The following is a 25,649-nucleotide window of genomic DNA, read 5'->3' as shown; positions in this document are numbered from 1 at the left end:
ACTCAGTCCTTGCTGGGTTTGCAGCCAGGAGTTTATAGTACTTTTCTTCTTGGAGCTGGAACCCTGGGCTGGGGGGCCTGGTATGAAGCTGAGACCTCTCACTCCCAAGATATCCCTCCTGAATTTTTATTTTTAATATGTTTTTATTATATATATATTTTTTCCACTACCATTTAGTGTTCTTATACCCCTCTTTTCTCTCCTGAATTTGTATCCACCACATGTCAGTGAGGGACCAGCCCATTCCATGTCTCCATCCCTCCTACCAGTCTGGATGGACGTGGTTTCTTTAATTCTGTAGTTGTCAGACTTCCATCCAAGTTGATTTCTGATGTTTCTGAGTGATGGTTATTCTATCTTTTAGTTATAATTTTGATGTGGTTGTATGAGGAAGCGAGATGTGTTTATGTATGCCTTCATTTGACTGGAAGTCCATAGCCCACAACTTCTTATGGGTAACAACTATCTCAGGTCCCTAGAAATCTGCATTTTTAGACAAACATGCTCTTCTAAGCCCCCAGGTGATCCTGATGCCAGTACACTCAGCAGCTGTGCTGAAAAGTAGTTTTCTTGCCATTGATCTCCTGTGATTTATACAGGAGTCCATTCCTGGAAAATTCAGGGTATATTAAACTATGCAAAATTATTTTTGTTTAAATGTAAAGCAAAGTGAAAGTCTAGTCTTACATAATTATAGACAGACTTCTCATCTTCAGACAACATCCAGTGCGATTTTCCAAAATTGTGCAGGACTCAGACATTCCTTTGTGGGCCTGCCCTGTGTATTGTAGGTGTCACGCTGGCTTGACCTTCACCCACAGCAGTGACCTCCCAGTCATTGTGGCAACTAATAGTTCCACCCCCAAATTTCCAAAACGTACTCCAGGAGTCATTACCATTCCCTGTGAGAACCAGTGGGCCAGATGATGGGACCTTGGGGTTTTGGGCAGGGGAAAAGGTGGGCCGGCCTTGTGTTTTAGCGAGATGGCCCCTCCGTTGGTGTGGAAAGTGCATAGAGGGCAGCGTAGGCATAGACATGGTCACTAGGAAACAGCAGGCAACAGGAGGCTGCCTTAGGCTGACAGGGTAGCTGGGGAGAGGAAGGAGCCTTAGAAAGGAGAGTTCAAGAGAGAGACTTGACAGCGGCCAGTTGGGCGTAGAGATGAGGGAGAGGGAGGTGTCTGTTGTTTTCCAGAACTCAGGCTTGGCTGTTCTCAGTTGTGATGCTTCTGGGAACCGTGGGGAAATATAGGAGGGCAGAACAAGTGTTGGAACGATGGCAGTGTTTTGTTCTGAACATCTTGAGTTTCAGTTGCCTGTGGGGTTTGCAGATGGAGATTTTGCTGAACCAACTGCTGGTCTGGAGCTCAGGAAATGGAGACTTAGGAGTGTGGGACACATGGAATTGACAGGGAGGAAACTGTGGTGCGGCCTGGAGTGGATGAAACGTGGTTCGTGTTGGTAATTCCTCCCGAGCCAGTTAGGACAGGGAGTCAGGGGGCGTGGGCAGCCTTGGCCCTCCTGATGTTGAGACCATGTCTCTGTAGTGATTCTCTCTAGTGGTGCCCAAATCCAGGAGGGGAGAAGGCTTGGTTCCTCCTTTTTGTAAAATGAGTGTCCCTTTCAAGTCTCAAGTTCCAACAATGTTTTTGAATTGCCAAGGAAAATATAATATTAGACATGAACACAAGGAATCTGTGGTCTAAATTTGAATAGATGAGGGGAAAAGATATCTCAGTAGTTTTAGAGGGACTGTTCTGAAGGCCAAGTGTACAACCTATAGCCACAGATGGAAACCCAACCAAAGCATTTATTTATCTTAGAGGTAAGTGGCATTATCTGTAACCCCATCTTTAGAGGGGGTTCAATATGTAAAGATATTAGCCTAGTCCTTTTGAAATGTGCCATGTAACCCAGAAGCCTTGAAGTTTTGATCTCAGACAATTTAAAAACTTTTAGGCAGTGAAAAGACAAACTAATTGCAATATATGTAACAAATCAAAGACTAATATTCATTTTATAGAAAATATTATTGCAGATCAGTAAGAAAAAGATAAGCTGGGTTATGGGAAAATGGGCAGTAGGAATCTTAGCTGGAGAGTAAGAAATATACAATGATATATTTACCTATTTGACATAAAAAGATTTCCACCTCATTAGTGATTGCAGAAATTCAGAATAAAGCAACTGGATCAGTTTTTACATATTGGATTAGTAGTGTGGAGAAGTAGGCGGGTCTCACTCTACACTGGACTATGAACTGGTAAGATCAGTGTGAAGGGCAATTCGGCAATTCCTATCAAATCTTCAGCCTGTAAAGATATATGGACACAGGTTTTAGAAAAGCATTAAAAGTGATTATCATGCCCTGGCTGGTGTGGCTCAGTTCATTGGAACATCACCTGGTAACCAAAAGGGTATGGGTTCGATTTCCCATCTGGCACGTACAACCAATCTCTGGTCCAGGCACGTATGGGGAGCAACAGATAGATGTTTCTCTCGAATCAGTGTTTCTCTTTCTTCCTTCTGCTCTCTCTAAAAGCAATGAAAAAAACGCTCTTGGGTGAGGATTTTTAAGAAATGATTACCATTAGGGGAGCAGAGGTGAGAGGACACGCACACCGGATGTTGATTATGCTCTTTGTAGAGGTCTGCCATGACACCCGTTAACCTGGCTGTGCCTTTTGTCCTCTGCCTCCTCGCACTACCAGGGGTGTCCAACCTTTTGGCATCTCTGGGCCACACATTAAATATGTTGTGACATGTAATCACAAAAGAAAGATCTCATAATGTTTTAAGTAAATTTATGATTCTGTACTGGGCTGCATTCACAGTCAGCCTGGGCTGCCCGCGGCCCACGAGCCACAGGTTGGACACCCCCCCGAGTGGTCCAGAAGTCCAGGGACACGGAGGGAGTCAATAACATGTTATTGGCATTTGCTTACTTGAGTTACGTGAGCCCCAGATTATAAATGTTTTTGAATATCACCATTAAAACTTGAATTAGAAAATTGAGTTTACTTTCAAACAGTTGTTTTATTTTCATGGGTCTTACCTTGCAATTCAGCAAGTCTGGCTTTACCGTGGTTGTTCATCATCACTATGTAGCTATCCTTATTTTTGTGGCTCTCCCATTTCGGACTTCAGCAAACATGTTGTGCACATTCGTGCTGCATTTTTTCCCCAATCATGATTACAATGCCAAGTTCACTGAAAAAATAAACATTCCATTTTTAAAAAATTCATTGAAGAAATAAACACTCCATTTTTTTAAAAAGGGTTTTGTTGTGGTTAGTCTTCCAAGGAAAGCACTAATCCAAGCAGTTGACTATGAGTGGAACCTAAACAAGAAAACATCAGGAGGATGAGTCTCAGGTTTGTATCTCCAACCCAGAGTTCTTCTGACCTGCATACCTCATATCCAAACACTCACCTAACTTTTCCTCTCAAATGTCCCAGAAGCCCCTGGCAATCACCATGACCAAACCAAGCAGTAAATATCACCCCCATCCATTTAAGTCCCACAGACTTTACCCTTAGGAACTATTTTTGTTTCCAGCTTGCTCTCTCTTCTTCCAGCCATTTCTTTGGTTTTGTTTTCTTATTGGGAAAAAAAAAAAAAGAAGAAGAAGACATGAATAGAGAGTCTCCTAAGAAGGTAATAGAAGAGCAAATAACACGTTCTCTGAACAGATATTCGTAGGTTGGTTTCTTCAGTATTTGTTAAACTGTTCTAGTCCTGGGTAAAGAGGCCCTGTCCTGTCTCAGGAGCAGTTAGAGACAGGTCGGGACCCCTGCCTCTTGGTGTTTGATGAAACCAGTTGCCTGTGTGAGTCACCTGAGGCAGCATGGATACAGGAGATATGAACCTGAACAGGCTGCTGGCGGATGTCAGGTCCTGCAGCATCAAGGTGCAGTGGGAGAACTCTGGGAGGGGTGTCCTGAGCCCTGGGGCAGTACAGGCCTCCTGTCCCCAACCTGCCTGCCTTCCCTCTCTGAGACTGCCCCCACTGTGTGCCTGGATGTGGCCAGACCCTATCTGTTCGGCTGCCTTTCTTTGCTGTCCCTGAGGACAAACTTTTAGGGCTTTTTAAAAAAAATGTTAGATCTGAAATGCTCCCTGTTAGAGTTGCAGGCAGGGCAGGACTGAGGTGGGAGGAGAATTTAGGGTGTGAGTTTATGTTGGTGGCAGTTAGAGAAATTTAGGGAGTTGGGTGAGGATGGCAAGTGAAGAGGCTGAGGTTATCCCTGGGTTTATGCCTTTTTCATCGAAATATTTTCTTTTTGCATATTTTACTTTATAAATTTGGGATGGATTTTAAGATAAGCGTAGAGCGTGGTCAGGATGGAGGTGCCCTGTTCCTGTCCCATCTCCCGCTTGGTGTCTCCCTCATTTCCATGCCCTCGTTATCTGCCTTTTCTTGGTGGCCTGTGTGCTAAGGCTCGAAACGTGTTCTCGCATATCCCACCTCTTTTCTCAGTCATTCCCTTCGCTCTCTTGCTCCTTTTCGAATGTGGTGTATGTACCTCACTGGGGCCTTCTGCTCTCCTCCTCCCCGGAGTACTGTCTCCTAGGACTGGCTCTCTAGCTTCTCTAGGTCCACTGTAGACCCTCCCCCCTTCCTCCTCATACCCCATCCTCTAAGCGTTACAGAGTCTGTAGTAGAGGCTGATGCAAATCATGAAGGTAGTCACCCCTCAACATGCCTTTTGCCTCATTTATTTTTATGAGTCTTGATGTTCTATACCCACTTTTGGTTCACATTCAGAAATGAAGAGAAGTTACACCAGTATGTAAAAGGGGGTCACAGCGCCCTGGCCAGATACTCAGTTGGCTGGAGCGTTGTCCTGTACACCAAAAGGCTGTGGGCTTAATTCCAGGTCAGGGCACATATTTAGGTGGTAGATTCCATCCCTGGTCGGGGCATGTACATGAGGCAACCAATTGATGTCTCTCTTTCTCTCCCTCCCCCACCCCACGCCCTGCTCTCAAATCAATAAAAACATATCCTCGGGTGAGGATTTAAAAGGTAAAATAAATAAAAAGAGGGTCACGGGAAGAAAAACGCTGGCCTGTGGCTTAGGCTGAGAAATTAGAGTCAGATGTGAAAACTAAATACCGTCGTAGTGTTCAGTTTCAGACACAAGGATCAACTCTCCACAGTGTGGAGATCTGTCACACTTGCTAACAAGTGAGGAGCTGATTAGGGCGATTAATAATAATAACATTGACAGTAATGATTTTAGCAGCACCCACATAGAGAAGAGTACTGGTTCCAGGCCCACTTTGGTGCTTTATGTGCATTATCTCACTTAATCTTCACGACAGCCCAGTGAGATAGATAGGACTTTCATCCAACGTAGATGAAATCGAGGCCCTTATGAAAGGGCTCGTAACTCACCCGAGGGGTACTCTTAGTAGGGGGTGGCGCTGAGATTTGAACCCAGGTAATCTCTCTGTAGAGCCAGAACCTTGGCCAGTACACCCTCATCTCTTGCCTGAGCCAGACTTAATACACCACCAGCTCTTGACCTTATAATTCAATACCAGATTTTGTTTTCTAATATTTGCCTGGTGGGGATTAGCATCATTTAAATTCAGATAGATTGTGCTGCAGCTGTAACAAAGCAATAATGACCCTTACTTCTTACTGATATGTGGGAATCCGGAATATCACAAAGCCCCCATCCCACCCCCACTGGAACCAAGTGAGGAAGCACAGAAAGGGAGACAGCTTTGTTAAGTGGAAACATTAAGACTGCACGGATGCATTTATTAAGTGCATGAGGGAGAATTTGCATTTCTGGAATGTAACATAAATCATCCGGAAAATCAGTACAAAGCACTTGCAGGGACTCAACAAAACAGACTGAAGGTCGGTCCAGTGTCTGCTGATATTTCTGATCCGAATAATCCCAGCCGGGATGCCTGCTGGCTGGTTGCCTCCAGGAGCCCTTTCCAGTTTTGCTCAGAACAGTGAGTTACAGCTGAGATTCTGGGCTCAAGATTCCCTGTGTGGCTTGGGAGGTGCGATTCAGGATGGTGTTTGGACCTGCCACCTGCGTCAGGGTGGAAAGAAGTGGTGAACCTACTTTCTCCAGAGAAACACTTTAGAGGCTGGTGTGATGGTGTTACTAGAAATTTTCCAAGAGCTGGCTTTTCAGGGTCTCAGGGACCCAAGTGTCACACATGAAAGCAGTAAGAAGTTTCGCCTTCCCCCTCCAGTTTGGCATGGTGACAAGTAAAAAGAAAAGATTTCATATGCTCGAAGGAAAGTTACTCATTTAATCCCATGCTGTAAATATTTTGGCAGCTTTTCCCCAGCCCTTGGCGTTACAGGTTTAGTTTGGGAAAAGAAGTGACCTTACTCATAGCGGTAGCTTAAGGTTGCTTTGTCAGGCATTAAACCGGCTCCTTCATAAAGGTAGAGAAGGGATTATGTTCTTTTGGACTGAAATAAATTAAAAATAAAGAAGTTTAAATAAATACATTTAAAACAAAAGGTTCTAGAACAGGACTGTCCAGTAGAAATATAATGTGAGGCATAGATAGATGTTAATTTTTTTTACATATATCTTATGTAACTAAAAAAATTTTTACATATATCTTACGTAACTAAAAACTGTACAAAATTTTTTAGTTAACCACATAAAATTTTTAATAGGTAAATTAATGTTTATTATATATTTCATTTAACCCAGTACATTCAAAATATTATTTCAACATATAATCAATAAAAAATTCTTGAGATAGCTTACATTCTTTTTTTCCATACAAAGTCTTTGAAATCTTGTGTGTATTTCACACTTTTAGTGTATCTCAATTCACATGAGCCACATTTCAAGTGAAAAAGAGGAAATAAACAGGAAGGGAAGGGAGGAGATGATAGAGAAAAACCTAAAGATTCCTTGTAAGCACCTAGATGCCTGTCAGATCCTCGTGGGCAGTCTCAAAGTTCAACCTTCCAGGTGGTTCATTTCAATACATTCTCACTGGCCAAGTCCCAAAAGTCCTGTGTTCTGCCTGGTTAAAATTCATCTTTTCCGTTCAGTGCCAACTGTCACTGATAGATGACATTTTTCTGAGTATAAATACAAATTATTTTTAACCACATTTCTTCTCTGTTGTATTGTTCTAAAGAATCCCTTGGCCATTTGCTCTCACTTAATTTTTTTACTGATCTCATTCTCAAGCTTTTCTTCCTTCCCATTAAAATCACTGAGAAGGCAGCTTGGAGGGACACACGAGGTCTGTACAGAGAGCATCCAGCCGTGTAATATGCAAAATAGAGACTTTTATTGAAGAAGATACAGGATACAAGAAACATTGTACACAGGAAAATGATACCTCAGTTCCCTTCAAAGTAGGCTCCTTGAGATCTCACACAGTTCTCCTAATCGCCATCTGCTGTCCTGTTGTATTTTCCTAAATCTCATCAATGGTCTGAAATCTCTTCCCTTTCAAAGGTGATTTTAGTTTGGGAAAAAGCCAGAAGTCACAGGGCACCGAATGTGGGTTGTAGGGGGCTGAGTCACCTGGGTGATTTCATGTTTTGCCAAAAAACTTTGCATGAAGTGTGATGTATGAGTGGGTACGTTGTTTGATGAAGCTGCCAATCACCAGCTGCCCATAGCTGCAGCCTTCTGAATCATCCTAATAGTTTTTATGGAGGAATATTCAAGCTTGATGCAAAATTTGAGTGGATTCATTGCTCTGCTCCCTCAGTCATTTTGAATGCAATGGCCACCCAGTATACATGCTCACTCAATGGCATCTACTGCCCCCTCTGACTAGTAGAGTGAAGTCATCATTGTTCATGCTGCACATTACAGTCTACTCTCTTTGGCCCCCAGGTTACATCGATGCCACACAAACCTTCCTTGTTATGTTAATAATGGCTGGGCTGTTTCTGCACATACCTCATATATGCATGCATAGACCCTATGCAAAAACCATAGGGATGTTTTTACAGTAGGAACCAAAATGCCTCTTAAAGTTGGCTTCCCAAGGCATCCTAGACCATCCCCCACCCCCATCTCTTAGATGGGCAAAAAATAAGCCGGAAAGTACTGATGACAATTTTGCATGCAAATTGGTAGCAGAGCCTGGTGATGCTCAACTTCTATGTATGATTTTCTGTTTCCAGGCACCAATTTGGGAGGTTGCACATGAACGCCATAATTGTTCATGCAAAGCTGGAAATGCAGGTGTGCAAGCCTTTTTTTAGGGCATGAGAACTGTCTGGCCCTGTTCTCCTTTGAGTTCTGTTGAATCTGTTGTGATGTCATACACCCAAGAACATTATTTGCTAAAACACATTCACATGTGGAACTTTTTGTAAGCCTTGTGAATGGTTTGTGTGACTGTGCCACTGAATACATGGTGTGTCTCTGCTTCAGCAAGGAAAAGGAGAAGCCACTGATGTGAACTTGCTGGTACGTCTGCGGTAGTACCTTTGAACCAACGAATGGGCTTCCTTTGTGGGTAGAAGTTGCACTAAGCCCAGAGAGAGTGGAATTCATTCTGGCATATACTCTTGGAATTAGTCTTGCACATGGTGAATTTCATAATGATCTCCATAGTCCATTATTTTGTATTATTATATTCTAAAATTTTAAAACCTTCTCCTAAGTAAAGGCTGTTGATATACCAATACAAAACTCTTTTATGGAGTTGACACCTGATGCTAATAACTCAGGATAAAAAGAAATAGTAGTATTTTCTTGTGTCCTGTGTACATGCCCAGCTGAAGTGTGCTCATGCCCTTGGGGCACCATAATTCCTGGGTAATGGCTTTCCCCCCCATTTTATGCTGTTTGGGGTTAAGATTCCCAGTCACTTCTTGCATACCACCACAGTCTTTGTTCTGTTACTTGGCCATCTCTGAAAAGTGACATTTTTACATCTTCCTTTACTTTCACTGTCTTATCAACCTTGGATTTTTTCCAGTGGCAGATTTTCACATGTGTGAATTATGGTGACTCTTAGCTATTGCAGACCCTGTTGAGCAGTCTGCCTGTTGTAGTTGATGAAGGTCTGGCTCCTGCCCACCACTTCACATCTGTAGGTTTTCCATACAGAGCTGAGTCACATTTGCCAGGCCAAGACAAACAGGTCCCCTGCACTTAGCAGCTACTTTTTTCTTCCTGCTGCTCTTGCACCCCCTGCTCACACCAGGGGAGTAGAGAAAGGAAAGATGGTGAAATGGAGATGAGGTGTCCTTTCTTCTTGGGTAGCAGGGTGACGGGTTAGGTGGGAGGTGCAGCTGACACCGTTGGTTAAAAGTTTTCCTGGTGATGGATGGTAGTGGTGGTTGCACAATATTGAAAATACACTAAGTGCCATTGAATCGTACATTAAATTGATTAACACAGGCCATTTTATGATATGTATATTGTAACGCCATTAAAAAGATAAAGGTTTCCCAAGTTCCCACTGAGTGTGATGCTCTCTGATGGTTTTCTAGAACCAGTTACGGTTCTTTCTCCTTGCTCTCCTGGCTGATCTACTTTGGAGTCCACAGTGTGTGGGACCTTGAGGTTAACCATCCCCCAGAGTAGCTATGGGTGGCAGTTTGCATTGAGTTCCCTTTGATGTGATGATCTGAGCAGTTCTCAGTGGAGAACTTTGACTGTGAATGTTATGGTCCTCCTCCAGGTACTCTGGGTCATCTAGCTTGTTGGTGATTAAACAAGGCATGGGCTCTGACCTGGTGGAACTTACTTATTGGGAAAGACAGAAAAAGGAAAAGTAAATCAGTAATTTGTGTAATTAAAAATTGTGATAGATGCTATGAAATAAATGATTGGTAAGTGATGGTATAGAGTAGTGCTGTCCAATGGAAATATACCACCAGCCACATAGGTAATTTCTAATTTTGTAGTAGCCACATTGAAACAGTCAGAGTTGCCCTAGCTGGGTGACTCAGTTGTTGGTTGAAGTGTCAACCCATACACCAAAAGGTTGCGGGTTCCATAGGAGGCAGCTGATCGATGTTTCTCTCACATCTCTCTCTCTCTTTCCCCCTCCCTCCCTCCCACCCTTCCTCTCTCTCTAAAAATCAGTGAATGTATCCTTGGGTGAGGATTAAAATGTAAAAAGGTGAAATTAATTTTAATATTTTATTTAATCCTAATATATCCAAAATATTGTCATTTGAATGTGTTATCAATGTAAAATAAACTTCTTATTTAGATATTTTACATCTTTTTTATGCTAAGTCATTGAAATCTGGTATGTATGTTACACTTAAGGCACATTTAATTTGGACTAGCCACATTTCAAGTGCTGAATATTTTTAGTGCTGATTTCTTTTATACAGAGTCTTGAGACTTTATCAGAGAAATCTATATAGGGTCCCATTTCCATTCTAAATAGTTTCATTTCCATATTGTTTGTACATACTCATTAGTGGCTGGTCTTTGATGCAATCAGCTTATTGTACTACTCAGAATCAAAAGAGAACTATCGAGAGTGTTATCTATTGTGCTGTCATGCTCAATTAGGAAAACAGCACAAAATATGGAAAACTAGCTGTCCTTCTGACTTATGCTAAGCTCTTCTTGGATGTGGGGTGGACCAGTTTGGTAGAAATTCTGAATACTTGGTGATTTATTGGACTTTTTAGTGTGTAAAATATTTTATTAATACTCTGGGTTCTGTTTCAAGCTAGTTGCTTTAAATATTTGAGTACCCCCACTGTAAAACCTAAGTCACACAGCGCCTGGGTCTTCCCTGATAAAAATGGACTGGTGAGATGAGCAGTAATGCCACTGTGGGGGCGACTTTTCCTGAAAGTCCCCTCATCTGCCACGGATGAAAGTAAACACTACCAAGACATGATCTGCTTGGGGAGGAGAGGTGGCCAATTTCTCAGAGGAAAAAGGCCAGGAGCCCCTTCCTACAGGGGCTTTTATTGGGTTGTAATACACAGGAATACAGGGCGGCAAGGATCAAAGAGTAGATAACCTTTCAGAGAAATCTGAGGGCTTAGTCTGAGTCAGAGTCTGTCAGGAAGGGGGTTTTGCAGAAACTTTAGGGTTTCCTGCTCGGACCCTTAACATATGAATAAAAGCAGTCTTAGCAGAGCAGGTTTCACAGGCTTTTTACGAATTCTTTGTAATGCTAGATTTTTCCCCAGGACACAGGCACATGCTCTAGCAAGGCAAGGGGCTGAACCCCTCCCCATCAGGTATTCAGGCTTAAGTGGATTAGAGCCAGGTAGTGCTTCTCCCAGAGGACATGGGGACTCAGGCTATGTCACATAGCCGGGGGGGCGGAGGCAAGGGTCCATTGCTTGTTCTTTGTTGCAGCCCCTCGAGTCCTTCCATGATGGCCTCCCAGGTGATTGTGTCTAGCTTAGGTTGCCCCTCTCTCAGTGAGGGGTCTTACCTGTCATTGACTTGCAACCATGCTTTTGGGGGCAGGGGGAGGAAACTGAGGCAGCATTTGCTACCAGAGACAAGCTTTGTCTCCTGTGGCTCCCATCCCGGAGGTCACTCACTCATCCTTAGCCACAGGGGGTAGAGTTACAATTTCTGAAACCAGGCGGAGCACTCCACAACATGCCATCATTTGGGTTTGATCAGTGGTCATGGTCAGTGGGAATTATTCAGGCATCTCCTTGAAAACACCACTGAATTTTTTTGACAGTACAGTGTTATGTGTGTATGTCACTCAGTGACTAATGTGTGACCCTTTGAAATGACTAGCAAACCAGTAACAACTTGACTCCCCACTCCCCTTCACACACATGCCGCACACACCACACACGTTTCATGGCAGCCTGGCAGTCTGATCCTTCATGTCATTGGTGGCCTGATGGCCTGCGTCTTAATAACTCGTTTGGTGAGGCATCTGTTATATTGCCAATTTTTCCCTGACTGACCCAGAGAATCCTAGGTTTATATAAGTTTGAAGTACGTTTAGCCTTACGGAGATTTCCCCCTTTGAGTTTATCCATGATTTAGAGTTGTTAAGAATTGTGTTTTATGAAAGCAGATTGGTGGCTGTCAGGAGCTAGGAGGAGAGGGGATGGGGAATGACTGCTTAATGGGTATGGGGATGGGTTTTTGGAGGGGGGTGATGGGCATGTTTTAGAGCTAGTTGCGGTGATGGTGGCACATTGTGAATGTGCTGAACGCCACTGAATCATTCACTTTAAGATTACTAATTTTATGTAATGTGAATTTCACTCCAATTTTAAAAATAAAAAAGAATAAATAGTATATTAATGGAGTGATCTCCTGAGCCTGGATATATGTATTTTTTTGTTTCAGAAACATGAATTTACTTAATGAAAAGATGACATGAATCTGAAACTGAAAACCCCGGAAATGCAAGTTTTATTCCGTAGATTTAGAAATGACACAGGAGACAAGGGCTGTGAGCATCCTTTTAAAAAATTGAATCCCTGTTCCTTACTGATGCAGTGAAAAACCCCACATTGCAAAATGATTGATTTTACTGTGTTTGCTAAATTGGATCTACTGCAATACCCAGGCAGATTGATGTTCTAGAAACAGTGGCCTTCGGGAAACTTTAATATATATATTTTTTGGTTGAACAATGTCATTATCAGCTTCACCTGTGAAGGAAATTACCAGCCGGAGATGCTGTCTCTCTCTACACTCCTTGGTATTGACAGATCCATTAGCAGTTGTAATTAGAAAAGCAAAGTGGGCCTTTGATAACTAAGCTGGAGTCACTTATTGCTGGACACAGTAATGGGAGCTGCCGTGGTCCAGCACGCCACTGCCTGCTGCAGCGAGCTGGGCGACGTGTGCTGTTGCTGGGCGCGGTGTTTTCTTTCTGGTGCTGGAGGCTGGTACTTTCCCACTAATAAAGCCTGAAGTAGCAAAGACATCGCTTGGGCTCTTCTGCAAATGTCTGAAGGGCTTTGTGTTCCTAGGGAATGAAGGGGGCTGGGGAATGTTTTTCCTAAACAAAACATTGTCATAGCAAAAGCAAAATCTGCTTTATCCCAGGAGTGTTAAGAAATGTGCGTGTTTTTCTTCTTTTTTATTTCTTTTCTTTCTTTTCCCCCTCCTGGAATAGGGTTTATTTATATTGAAGTTATTTTCTGGAAGAAAAACAAAACATTAACTTCAAAAAAATCTTTGGACTTCTCATGCCACCCAAAACACCTTCTAGCATGTCTTACTATTTTGAGTGGCAGAAAATAAAAGATTTCCAAGGGTTTCAAAATATTGTGTGGTTCTAAATGCTTTGTTCATCCCTACATCAGTATAAAAAAGGGAGGAATGAGAAAATAGAGGCTGGTGTCAAATACCTGCAGATGTGTTCTTGCGAAGACTTTGATGTAAGTTGTGATGATGTGGAGATGAACAGATCGCAAGCTCTTCAATACATGACTGATGCTCACACTGTGTCTCAACTATGCCAAGGTCAGCAATAGGGAAGGGTGTGGTGTCATCCATCTCCACTCTTATCAAATGCCCCCTCCGGGCTCTGCAACCTACCAGGACATAGCTTTGAGCCACATGGGGTTGAAAATAAAACGGCAATCACTTGCCACATTTAAAGGAGAGTTTTTATGAGGATCAAGATTTCTGACTTCTTGAAGGTAAAAATTAGAAGTTAAGGCACCATTGAGCATGTGTGCCCATTGGCATTAACTAGGCTGGAAGGACAAGATGCTGCCTCCTTGGTGAGGTGGGGCTTTGGTGTTTATTGTTCTTTCTTATCCATCTGGCCCCTGGGAACCCCCCGTTCTGGCTTTGAGATCTGCACCAGACTCTCTCCTAGGTCATGAGACGAAGCTGGTGGGAAAAGCCAGCTGGAGAACTGGGCTTTGCACGGCAACAGGAAAAAGTCCCCATCCCCGTCAAGGACAAAGAGAGGACTCTCTCAATGGGAGCACAGGGGTGTCCAGCCTGGACCCTGGGCTTGTAGCCGGACCACTGTGGATGAAGACTGTGGAACGTGCTGGTTTGGACAGTGGAGAGACCAGTATGATCTTCAAGTAGACACTGAGCCCTCACAGTGGCGTTTCCTCAGACTGAGGAGTAACGCCGGCCAAAATGGCCTTGTCAGTGTCACACATCTTCAGAATATGAAGAATTATAATTAGAAATTTTAACTTACGATGAGTTGGCTTCAGTCCTGGAGTGGGATCCTAGTGAAAGCTCAGGAAGCCAGAGTAACCTCAAATAACCCCCAACATTCTCCTTGCAGCTGTCTGCTGGGAAGATGGGAGCCTGGAGACACTTCCCTCTCCCCACCCCACGGGCATCTCTTCCCTGGGACTCCCCTGGACGTCCCCCTGCACTTCGGGGACAGTCACAGCAGGCTGAATCCCTTCTCATGCCTGGGGCAGGCAGAAGGTTGGGACCCTTGGATGGCAGAGATTTGTATCTTCCATCCTGGCAGTAGCTCATTTCTTTTTTCCCTTTCCCTTTCTGCACCTGTTCACATGTGTGGCTGTTCCGTGTTCCTGTTTTGGCTCTGGTTTGGGGCAACTCTTTCAGGTCACATTGAAAACATTTATTGTATTGTCCAAGGCCCCTTTTTACTTAGAAGTTGGTGTCCTAGTGTCGAAATTAAAATAGCAAAAGCGTTGCATTTTTTTAAGTTGGAAGCTCCTTTCAAGTGGGAATTATATGACTTGCCTAAGGTTACATAATTTATAAATGAAATCAGGCAAATATTACAAAACAAAAATAATGGAGAGGTGACTCTGGTGGGTGGGGTGAGAAACAGACCAAGAGGTTGTAATTGGTATGTCCATCCAAACAAGTCATTCCTTCTTTTATTTTTTTTAGTAATAATCGGTGGGGGATTGGTCATTTAAGAACTAGGGTTTTTTTTTTAAGGTTAACATTCAAATAGCACCATGAAATTAAGGCCTTTCTTTAGGCCAAATCATATTTTTGCTCATTTTTTAGTGCAATAAGAGTATTGAGATTTAATTTTTTTAAACCATGAGGCTACACTTACTTTGAAAGTATGCATACCAAAAATTAAAGCCATAAAATTGCTCGGTTTTGACAGGAGATGTATCTTTAGATTTTAAGATTAAAATGTAAAAGGTATTGTTTTATTTAGGGAGCATTTAACTATAAAATGGTTGATTGACTACTATTTCCGGTGCCCTGATTCGGAATGTGGAGGGTCAGGGGTGTGGATGTGAACGGGAAGGATTTAATGGCCTCGGCATTGTGCTGGCATCTCCGTCTGTAGCTGACTGGTCTCCCTACCACTGTGCCCGGCCAGCTCCCCTTTGGCCACTGCCAGCACCGCCGCCTGGAGTGGCTTTGAGTTTTATCAGTCACGCACCCATCATCACACTGGATTCTCACAACCACTCTGTGGTGGAATACAGGCTGATGTTACTATCTCCATTATACCAGGAAACCAAGTGCTCACATGCCCAAGATTAATGCCAGTGAGGAATGTAGCTGATACTAAAGTCCCAAGTTCTCTCAACACATAGACCCCTTTTATTTTTTTTAATTATAGTGTGATGAATAAAAGGGAAAAAATATATATATATATAATCAAAATCTTAGTAATGCTTAATTTTATTATAGCAATAAGAATTTAAAATATGCAGAACATTTACAAAACATTGAACTGTAGAGATGGGCTGGGTTTGAGGTCTCAGGATTTGAGGACTCACAGAGGCTCTTTCTATACAGTTTTATCAAGAAAAGAAGTATCTTAGTGCCGTGTAGTATTTTTAGGTCTGGTCACGATCATGAAGTTACCCCACCAGAAAGGTTTACACCCCTACCAAGAGTCCGTTCAGTTTTTCCAGGGACACAACCAACATCTATGCCACATGCAATCATTCCCTTTTGTTTTAGTCGCTTTGTAATCTCTTGACAGCAGAGGAAACCTGGCCCTGGTTCCCTGGGCACAACCTGCACACAGACCCGCTCTTGTCATTTGCAGGCCCTGGGACAGGCCTCGAGGAGATGCTGGGCCTGGGCCAGCTCCAGGGTGAGGCCGCTGAGGCGGTGTTTTTTAATAGAGGAGATCGGTGATGGTGCCACTCCAAGCCATACTGGAGCTTGAGAGAAAAACAAATCTATACTGATCCTATCTTAATTACAACTTTTGACATTTTGCTCATTACGGACATTGTGCATTCATTTTCACTTTCTATCATATTGCATGAAATATGTACTGATTGTGGTTAGTGAGTTTTTGATGCCCCTAAATCCCGCAGCTATGGCAAGCGTCTCCTCACTTACCTCAGCCTAGCCTCTGTCCCATCCCAGGCCCCAAGGTGCACACTCAGGGGACAATGTCCATCCTGGCCACAGACCAGGGAAGAGGTCTGCACAGGCTCCCCCGCTGGGCCCGGGGCTGTCAGGGCGGGGAATTCCAAGGATGTGGCTGTGAAGTGGGGGCATGGGTCACAGGTGGACACGTGCCCTTAGGTCCCCCATTCCTTGCTCATGGAGAGGAGAGTGGTTGGAGGAGGGCCGAAGCGGAACCCTCTGGAGAACAGTGCTCAGCTTCAGACTCTCTTGGAGGGCTTGGGAAGACGTGGAGGGCTCGGATTCTCGTGCAGTAGGTGTGGGTGGGGCACAGGAGTCTCCAGGTCTAACGCCTTCCCCACTGCTGTGGCCTGAGGAGCACCCTTGGAAGACACTGCTCTAAAACATGGGGTTCAGGATGGGGGCCCCTTTTACTGGATGGGTTTCTGTGCATGGGAGTCACAAGGCGGCTCGGCATTCTTTACCAGACTGACTTCGAGGTTTTTATCCAGAATGTACCTTCAAGGGAAAGAGTGCAGACTTTTCTGCTTTCCGGGCCAGTCTTTGTCACTGTTATTGATGGAGGTTTCTCCAGGATGCCGGACACTTGAGCTAGAGTGAATCGTTGCTATAGATTTTGTTTTCCCGTAAATTTCTTGCATGATGTATGGGAATGAGAGCTACAGTATCTGATGTTAAGTAGTACTCTTAAGTACCTCTCGATCTTGTTTTTTAAGTTTGTGTTTTAAAATTACATTATTTTTTTAGGTACATTACATACTGCTTTTACCTATGAAGGAGAAAATTAAAATGTCTCATGAATCCTCCACCCGAATGATCCCTGTTGATGATAAGAATGTTGAAGTACAAAATAAAGCAAAAACCACCTTTCCATCTTCCTCTCTCTAGTCCAATCCCTCTCTCCAGTGTGTCTCTGATTTTTTTTCCAGAAAAAAGCTTCACTTACGTCTATCCTTCTAATGTTTTTATACAGGAGTATCATATAACAATACTGTTAGATACCTTGCATCCTAAGTTAGTAGTTTATCTTGGGCACGTTTCCATCAGCAAATAACAGACTTACCTTGGTCTTCCTAAATGGGTCATAGGATTGATTGATTCATCACTAGGATGTCCCAGAGTTCACCCAGCCCTCCAGGAAAGAGCTCGCTGGTTCCAGGCTTTCGCTGTATGAACAGCCCTGCAGTGAATATCTTCGTTGATAATGTCTTCAGAAACATTTTGTGAGTCCAGCCGTCGGTGTGATATTTAGTAGTGGGGTGGTCGGGCGAAGGCTACATGCCCTGTTAGCTTTCAGGGCATCGCCGTCCAGAAAGGTTCACGGCCATCAGCAGGCCCGTTGCCTGTTTCCTGAGGATTCTTGCCCACAGGAAAAAGGAAAAAATCTGTATTCCAGTAACAATGAAATACAAAACAACTAGGAATAATTGTTCAATATCTGTGCGAAGAGAACTTCAGTATGCACCTGAGGAATCCCAAAGAAGTCTTGAACAAACAAAAATTACGTCATGTTCTTGAATGGGTGCTCAAAGCCTGAAGAAAATATTCACTCTTCTTCCATTAAGATATAATGTGAACATGATCCAATAAAAATAGTAACAAGATTTGTGCTGGAGGGGGAACTTGGTGAGCTGATTTTAAAGACTATTTGAAAAAACAAGTAAGAATAAACAGGAATATTCAGAAAATAAACAGGAAGATAGGAAGAGTCAGGAAATAGCTTAAGCAGATATTAAAGCATAATGTGAAACTAAAATCTTAAAATGGATGAATGGATCATTGCCATAAGCTGAAATATATTCAGGAATATACCATGTGATAAAGACAACATCTCAAATCAATGAGGAAAAATGTGTAAACCTTGGGGGAAATTTTTAAATTCATATTTCATACATTCCAAATGGATCAGAAATTTACATGTGAAAAGGGAAATATGCACTACAAGGTATCACAGGGGAATTATTTTATAATTTTAGTTCTTTCTGCTATGACATAAAACTCGGAAGCCATTGAAGACAAGATGAGTAAATTCAACTTCATAAAAAACGTTCTTCGTGGCAAAACGCCACCTTCTGCAAAGTTAAAAGACAACAAATTGAGGGAAGATATTTGCAGCTGGTATCACACATAAGAACTATATTGCCTAATATACAAAGAGGTTTTACACACCAAGAGAAAAGGCCTGTAAACCAATAGAAACTAGGCAAAGATGATGAGCATTTAACAGAAAAGAACACAGGTAGCATTTAGATGTGAAATATTCAATTAGAAATACAAATTACATAATAAGAGAACTATAAACCGGCACCTCACTATGGGATTAGCCAGTGATTGTGTATCACTGATGGGAGGTAGGTCTGTGCATCTCTCGGCTGGGAGTCCGGTACCATCTGAAAATAGTCCCCTGCATTTATCTTTAGCCCAGCAATTCCACACCTAGGAATTTGTTTTTCAGCTGCATTACATGAGTGATAGCTTTCATTGCAGCATTAGTTATAAAAGCAGAAGTGTGAATAACCTCTGGTATATCATACTGTGATAAACTGTGCATCTGTAAAAAGACTAAGGGAGAGTTCTCTTTACTATTGTTGAAAAAAGCTGTGCTGATAATTGATAAAAATGACGAAAAGCCAAGTGCATTAATGTTATGCTACCATTTGTGTAAAATGAGGGGAGACATATAGACTTTCTGACTTTGTGTATGAATTCAGTGATTGTCAATATGTATATAAAAAAATGGACAATATTGATTGCTTGCAGGGGAAAGGCCTGAGAGGCAGGGGCTAAAGCTGTGATATAGTTTTCACTGTATATATGCTTGTGCCTTTTGAATTTTGAATATTGTTTGGGTTCTTAAATGTTTTTAATTCAAAAAATGTAAAATAATTCGGTAAGTGAAAAATAATTGTTTTGACACGTGTGGTTCTAATGTTTAGTTAATTTGGGTGTCTTTTCAAATAGTGGTTCTATTTTTATGATTTGTTTTAGGCAATTGCCTGTTTATATACTTTGCCCATTTTTCTTTGCTTTTTCGGTGGGAGTGATTTCTTTACAAATCAAGAAAATCACCACTTTGTTGTAAATATCATGGAAATTATCTTCCAGTTTGCCTTTTGAGCTTGTTTCTGCTGCTTTTTGCCACCTGGTAGTTTTATATTTGCTCACAGTTCTTGTTGCCTCCTCCCCCCCCTTCTTTTCTTTCTTTTTATTTTTTCGAGGGGCTAGAAGTGGGTTTGTCAATGTAACTGAGAAAATTGACTCTAGGTTTACCAATTACCAATGTCTCTGGCTGTGTTGGAAAACAGCCTACTGCTTAGAAGTTCTCTTTGAAGACAGTAGTTAAGACAGGAACAAACTCATTTTACCGAGGGGTGACTGAGAGGTTCTCTGGAAGGGCCAGGGCAGACAGACTTGGATCGGGTGGGGCAGGCGGTTCCGGTGTGTGTCTGATGAGCCCCTCCTCTCTCCACTCCAGCCGAGCTCCCGCGGTGCTCAGCAGTGAGGCTGGCCTCCCTGCGAGACCTGCCCGCCCAGCTCCTGGACCTGTACCAGCAGGGCTTCTTGCTGGTGGCCCTGCACCCTTTTGTGCAACCAACCCTCAAGCAGGAGAAGACACCCCTCGAGCACATCTTCAGGGCCATCCTGATCAAGAAAACCGACAGGTAAGGCCTCTGAGGTTGGCATCATGAGGCGGCCGAGGTGTGGTGGTGTCAGGGCCTCTGCCCTCTGACAGGTAAGACGTTACGTCAGACAACCAGAGAAGTCTCCTTGTGTCCTGTCCGTGCCTGACTGCATGAGTAGACAGTTCCCTCTTACACCGTTTTGCCCCCTTTAATTTAATGGATTCGACTCAGCTAGAAGAATGTCTCCTCTGAAGAGGTGCACTCACAGAATGACGTGGCCGGTTAAAGTGTAACACTACAGCCGGAAATGCATGGCTACAAAACACACTCATTTTTTAAAAAGCTATGTACAGACTTCATGTATTTCCCCAAACTCGAGAAATACTTGACCATTTTGAGCCCACCGTAAGTTCCGCTACTCACTTGGGAGGAAAACCAAAATCTGCCTGAACCTAGTGCTCTAATTGATTTGGTCTTGATTTTGATTTTCTAGGCTTGGAGCGTGTTTTTCAGGATAGCTTGCTCAATGGAATGCCTGCTTACTCTTACTGTATTTTTATTGGGTCTAATAAGGAAAAGAGATACTAAGGTTGGTTTCTCAAAAGGAGCTATAAATAATAGTCTTAAATAATTATTTAAATAGGGAAGGTGGGATAGAAAACACAGTACGTTTTTGCTGCTTTTGTAAAAATAAAAATTGAAATAAAGTCTGGCAGAGGAAAATAGATCTGTCCTTTGACCTTCCATCATGGCAGGATGACAACATGGGCCATATTTTTAAAAAGAGGGAGAGTGCAGAGTGACTACTTGTTTTTCTCTCTTTTTACAAGTTGCTTTGCCAGGTAGACAACACACCCTGGGCTTTTGAGCCCAGGAGGGACAGCTGGAGGCAGGAGGCTGCGTGACTACCTGGGCTTCTCCCTCCTGGCAAGCTGAGTTCTTCATTTCTTCCTGGGTGACCGAGCTCAGAAGCTCTGAGTCCAAGTTGACATGCACCGAGAATCTGAAGTGAAAGCTAGCACGAGCCTTTTGCTCATGTGCAGATTTACCATGGTATTTGTAGAATGAAACTTTTTTTTTGTAGAATGAAACCTTTCTGACATATTTGTTTCTTTATGTCAATGGGCTTTGGGTCAATATCTGGGTCAATCAATCCCAAGAGGAAGTTGTTCCGGGAGTGGTTTCAGGTTCCGCTGATGCGTGAGACGTGCGTGATGACTAGAGGTCACATTTGTTGAGCACTTACTATGTGCTAGTCCTTATGAGTGTCATGTGTCCTCATAATCAGCCCATGAAATGGATATGATTTTTATTTCCATTTTAAAGGTGAGGAAGCTAAGATCCAGACTTTGAGGTATTTGTCTAGGTCACTAAGGACCCTCCTTTCTAGAAGAGGAAAATGGGTCGTGATATTAAGAAGAATGAGAGATAGGTGTGCAGGAAGGTTTTCAAGAAAGAGAAGGTGGCATTCTCCTTGGATTTAAGCTCACTCAAGACCAGAGTACCTAGATTACTGGCCTGGGCGACTTTAATGAAGATTCTTACTGCTGGATGAACAGATACAAGAAGGAAATTTCTTGGATAACTTTGGGCTGGGTCTTCTTTGAAACCGCACTCCCCCACCTTGCTTTTTTTTAAGAAGTTGCAAAAGCTTGGTCATTTACGAAGTGTGGTAACAAGAATGGCAATATGCCATTCTTATTGCAAAAATGACCAAGAGAGTGTGCGCCACTTTCATTTCCTGTTAGTGGCATGTGGGAGGAGGAGCAGCGATAGTGGGAAAGCAGGCGTTCATTATGCGGTGTCATTTTAAAGCACAGGCACTCTGTCTCCTAGGAAATGCAGTAACCATGTTTTTGCATCATGGGGAAAATATTCCACACTATGAAAATTAAATGATCAAAAAACCCCACCACAGAACCTTTTCTGTAGAGAGTTTAAGTAGTAGAAACAAAACAAATCTTATGTGATTAATTTTTGATACGGACAGTTATGATATTTTTCACAAAGTCTGCCAGAGTTCTGGCAGCTTTAGATGCTGTTAAATGAAGCGATTTCACTGTCCAAGAGCAAGTAAATGCCTGCTTAATATTTCGTAAATAGACCACATTGAAAGAGGTGCCAGGTACGTTCTAGATTACTGTCAGTCCAGATCAAGTTCATTAGCAAGAATCACCATGAGATGACTTGGATATTAAGTTTAATGTGGTTGAAAGGTGGGTGTAAATTTTTTGGAAAGTAACTAGGCTTTAGTGTGTACAGCAAGACCAGGAAAAAGAATAGAATCATACAAGCTTACATTTATTCATTCATTCATTCATTCATTCATTCACAAACACTTACTGAGCTTATATTCTTTATAAATGACATACTAGGAGCTCTACTTCATGGGAAGATAGAAAGTGCAGATGGAAATTTTGCCTGGGCCTGGAGCCTACCTTCCAGGTACCTACAGTTTAACCAAGAAAATAAGACAGTGCACTTCAGGCCGTGAGAGTGTGGGAAAGGGAGAAGTCACTTCCTGCTGGAAAAGAAACTAAAGCAATGTTTCTGGAGGAAGTAGCTTTTAATTTGGACCTGGTTTTAGGGGAAAACATGGGAATAATGCACATGAAGTGGGAGGATTTTGTTTGTCTTATAATGAAATGTTTTCTAGTGGAATTTGGGTAATTTGAGAGCATCGTTGACAGTTTAATTGGATTATTAACGAGTCATTCCCAAAGCTCAGTGTAAAAACATTCCTCCAAACCCTCTATCATTTTGACAAATTTCACTTAAATTCATGAAAAATTGCCCGGTCTTTTCCTCTGAAAATTCTTTTGAAATTTCATTATGGGATGGATGGCAGGCCACATCACACATCTAGCTATAAATCGTTATTAATCCTAAGTGTGTTGAATTTAAAGTCAGTTACTTTGAAAACTGACTCAAGATGAATAGAATAGCTGAATGAGATACTTCATGAATAAGTAGAGCATCTACTTCCTTCTCTCTATTCTTTCTTCAGAACACTTAGTGACTTTTAACAGACAATATTGTTGCATTCACTCTGAATTCTAAATACAGTTGTCCTTCATTTTGGGGGGCAGTTTTCCTTAGAACAAGTTGACAAAGATCTCAACATGTGATGGCTAAGAGGAGTCAGTGATTAAAATGTCACTTCTGATGTATCATGGGTGTGGGTTTAATTCTAGGTCATTCTATGGCTGTAGACATAAGTACAAAAAATGCTTTGTGCAGATTAATTTTTCAGCTGTTGAATTGTCATTGTTCCGCATAGAGCTAGTTAAAGGTGCCAGTGATGTGTTTTTCATCACTAATGGGTTGAAGTCATTTGAGTCTAGGTCCCCTGGAATAATGCCTTGGATGGTACGGAGGACCAGGACATTTGTGAACTCTGTCCACATATTGGCCGGAGGGTCCAGGGGTGGGCCATACAGAGGCACTGCAGCTAATGAAAGGGGTGGGGTTCCGAATTGCTGTTTGGAGGTGGAAAATGCATGTAATCAAAACTGCCCTTGAAAATCTCTGTAATTGCCTGTGTTATGTGATACTATGGCATCTCTGCGTGACCGATGCACGTTTTCCTTCCCAACTAGATCAGATTGGTGTTTCCTGCAGTGAGACCGTGGGGAAGTAAGTTGGTTCAGGTTCACTGTGAGTGTTCATTAGAATCACACCAAGGGTGCTGAGATGCTTGCACCTAGAGAGGTGTGTGTGGGAGCTGAGATTGAGAAAACAGGATCTCCACGCCTCCTGTCTCACATCCATTCTGGGGCACATCTGCCTGCTGAGTAGCATAACTGGCACTGTTTTAAGTGGTAAACGTTCCTCCCTTTCAGTTAGATTTTTCTAAGATAAACATGTGGTATAGCTTCGCTATGCAAAGATGATTCTAAAGAGCAGCCAGCTCACAAGAAACTTATCTACTAGGGGGGATGTAAAGTATATATGCAAATTCTGTGAATGCCCAGCCAGATCTGTGGGTCTCTGTTTTCACCTCTCACCTAGAATTTGTTAATGGGGTTCCCTAGAGGAGGGGACTCCGGAGTCTCATTTGCTCTGGGTCTGGAATGATGGGCAGATTTTGAATGAGGGCACACGTGGGGAGAAGGGTCTCCCAGGCAGGCAGACTGGCCTAGGGAAGTGGGGCCTGGAAAAGCAGATCAAGGGTGATGTGGGGCGACTGGAGCACGAGGTCCAGAGGGAAATGGGGAGAAGCACGGGGCCTGGGTCAGGAGGCCTCTGACGGCTGAGCTGGGGGTTTGAACTTCATCCTGAAGACTGTGGGAGAACCGGTGCAATATTTTTGTTGTAGAGGAACAGCCAGCCACTAGAGGAGCTGAGTTTCCAAAAGCTTAAGAGGAAAAGCATAAGAGGGGAAGAAAATGGAAGCTGAGAAAACATGGCGATCGTTGTAGTGGGAGATGATCAATGGCGAGAGGGGGTTATAGTAAGACAAGGAAGATAGATGTGAGACGTGTCCCACAGGAGGAAAAATTGGATTTAACGTTTAGCTGGAAAAGGACAGCATGGAGGAAGAGGACAAAGCAAAATATGAGTAAGCTTTTGATGGCTCCTTCCAAATGGCTGGGAGGATTCACTGGGAGGGGGAGGGGAGGGCGAGGAAGGGGATGTGTCTGGTGTGGTTTTCCCAGAAGCAGACCCTGATAGGATCCTTAAGGAGATGCTCCCAGGAGGAGTCAGGAGCGAGGACATGGGATAGAAGGGGAGGAAGGTACTAGGGTGCAGTGTCCGCCTCAGCCTGATCCTGGGGGAAGTGGTGAATGCACCTTAAGGCTGGGCAACTGGCTTTCACCCTCCTGTACCTGAGAGCCATTCCCCATGACCTGCTCCAGACACTTACAGCTCTATGGCACATTCAGGTGGAGCAGGGCCAACAGCCAAAGATGACCTCAAGTCATGCAAAGGCTGAGGGGACACACAGAACCGGCAGAGGGGATCAGAGGGCTTTTGGGTGGAATGTGGACAGTATATACCACAAGAGAAGTGTGGACAGCATTGGTTTGGTTGTATCGTGTTTGTGGCAGTTGCTGGCGGCAAGATGTCCACTGGGACATGTCCATGGGCACTCAGGAGCTGGGACAGAAGTCTGAGCTGTGTGAGCCCTTGAGAACCAGGCCACTTCCGTGTCGCTGACTGAGCCCGGGCTGCCGTGGTCCTTGCTTTCTATCCCAGATACCTCCAGTGATTCTTAGAGATGCAGTGCCTTGCCGAGAGCTGTGCTGAATTGCTCTGTTCCAGATTGACCATATGCTGGGAGTTGGAGAAGTTTTTGTTCTCTGACTGTATCAGCAAGCTGTGCTCGCGAGTACTATGAGCAGCACAGATTGCCGAGTGAGTCAGCTCTGGCCACCCAGTGTCAGGTGATGCAGAGAGAGACATTTCTTCTGTTTTTTTTTTTTTTTTTTTTTTGCCGTTTTATTTCCAGGAAAGCAAATCTCAGAGAGTGCTCAGCTTTACTGCTGGTCTCCCTTCTTGGGGGTTAGGCATATGAAATCCTGAAGACACTGCCTTTATTCTAAGACAGGGCTTGCAGACTCAGGGGCTGAGAGGGGCCAGGCTTCTTGAGTGGGGACCCCTGGGCACTGGAGGGCCAAAGCCTACCTCTGCCCCCTGTTGCCACATGTGGCCAGGTCTTGTACTTTTTTTTTCAAGAAAAGCCAGAAAACTGACCTTTTTAGATCATTACCTCACTGTTTCAAAATGACGTTGTGTATCTCCAGTTCACCCCACTGGCTGCCATCCTGCAGCCTT

The 25,649-nt window shown here is 43.3% G+C and overlaps 1 protein-coding gene across 3 annotated transcripts in view; it reads left to right on the top strand.

Moving 5' to 3' along the window:
* The window catches only part of RFTN1 (raftlin, lipid raft linker 1), a 187,348-nt gene that overhangs the window by 57,657 nt on the left and 104,042 nt on the right, over window positions 1-25,649 (top strand). For all 3 annotated transcript variants that reach the window (XM_037143962.2, XM_037143964.2, XM_037143963.2), the window contains exon 3: window positions 19,724-19,910. In XM_037143962.2, coding sequence (XP_036999857.2) covers window positions 19,724-19,910 — 187 coding nt within the window. The remainder of the gene's footprint in view (window positions 1-19,723; window positions 19,911-25,649) is intronic.

Source organism: Artibeus jamaicensis, unplaced genomic scaffold (genome assembly GCF_021234435.1).
Source record: "Artibeus jamaicensis isolate MK-2021 breed Jamaican fruit bat unplaced genomic scaffold, CSHL_Jam_final contig_519, whole genome shotgun sequence".
Taxonomy (NCBI): Eukaryota; Metazoa; Chordata; class Mammalia; order Chiroptera; family Phyllostomidae; genus Artibeus; species Artibeus jamaicensis.
Note: the sequence above shows the minus strand (reverse complement) of the source record. Positions and strands in the feature narration are given on the sequence as shown.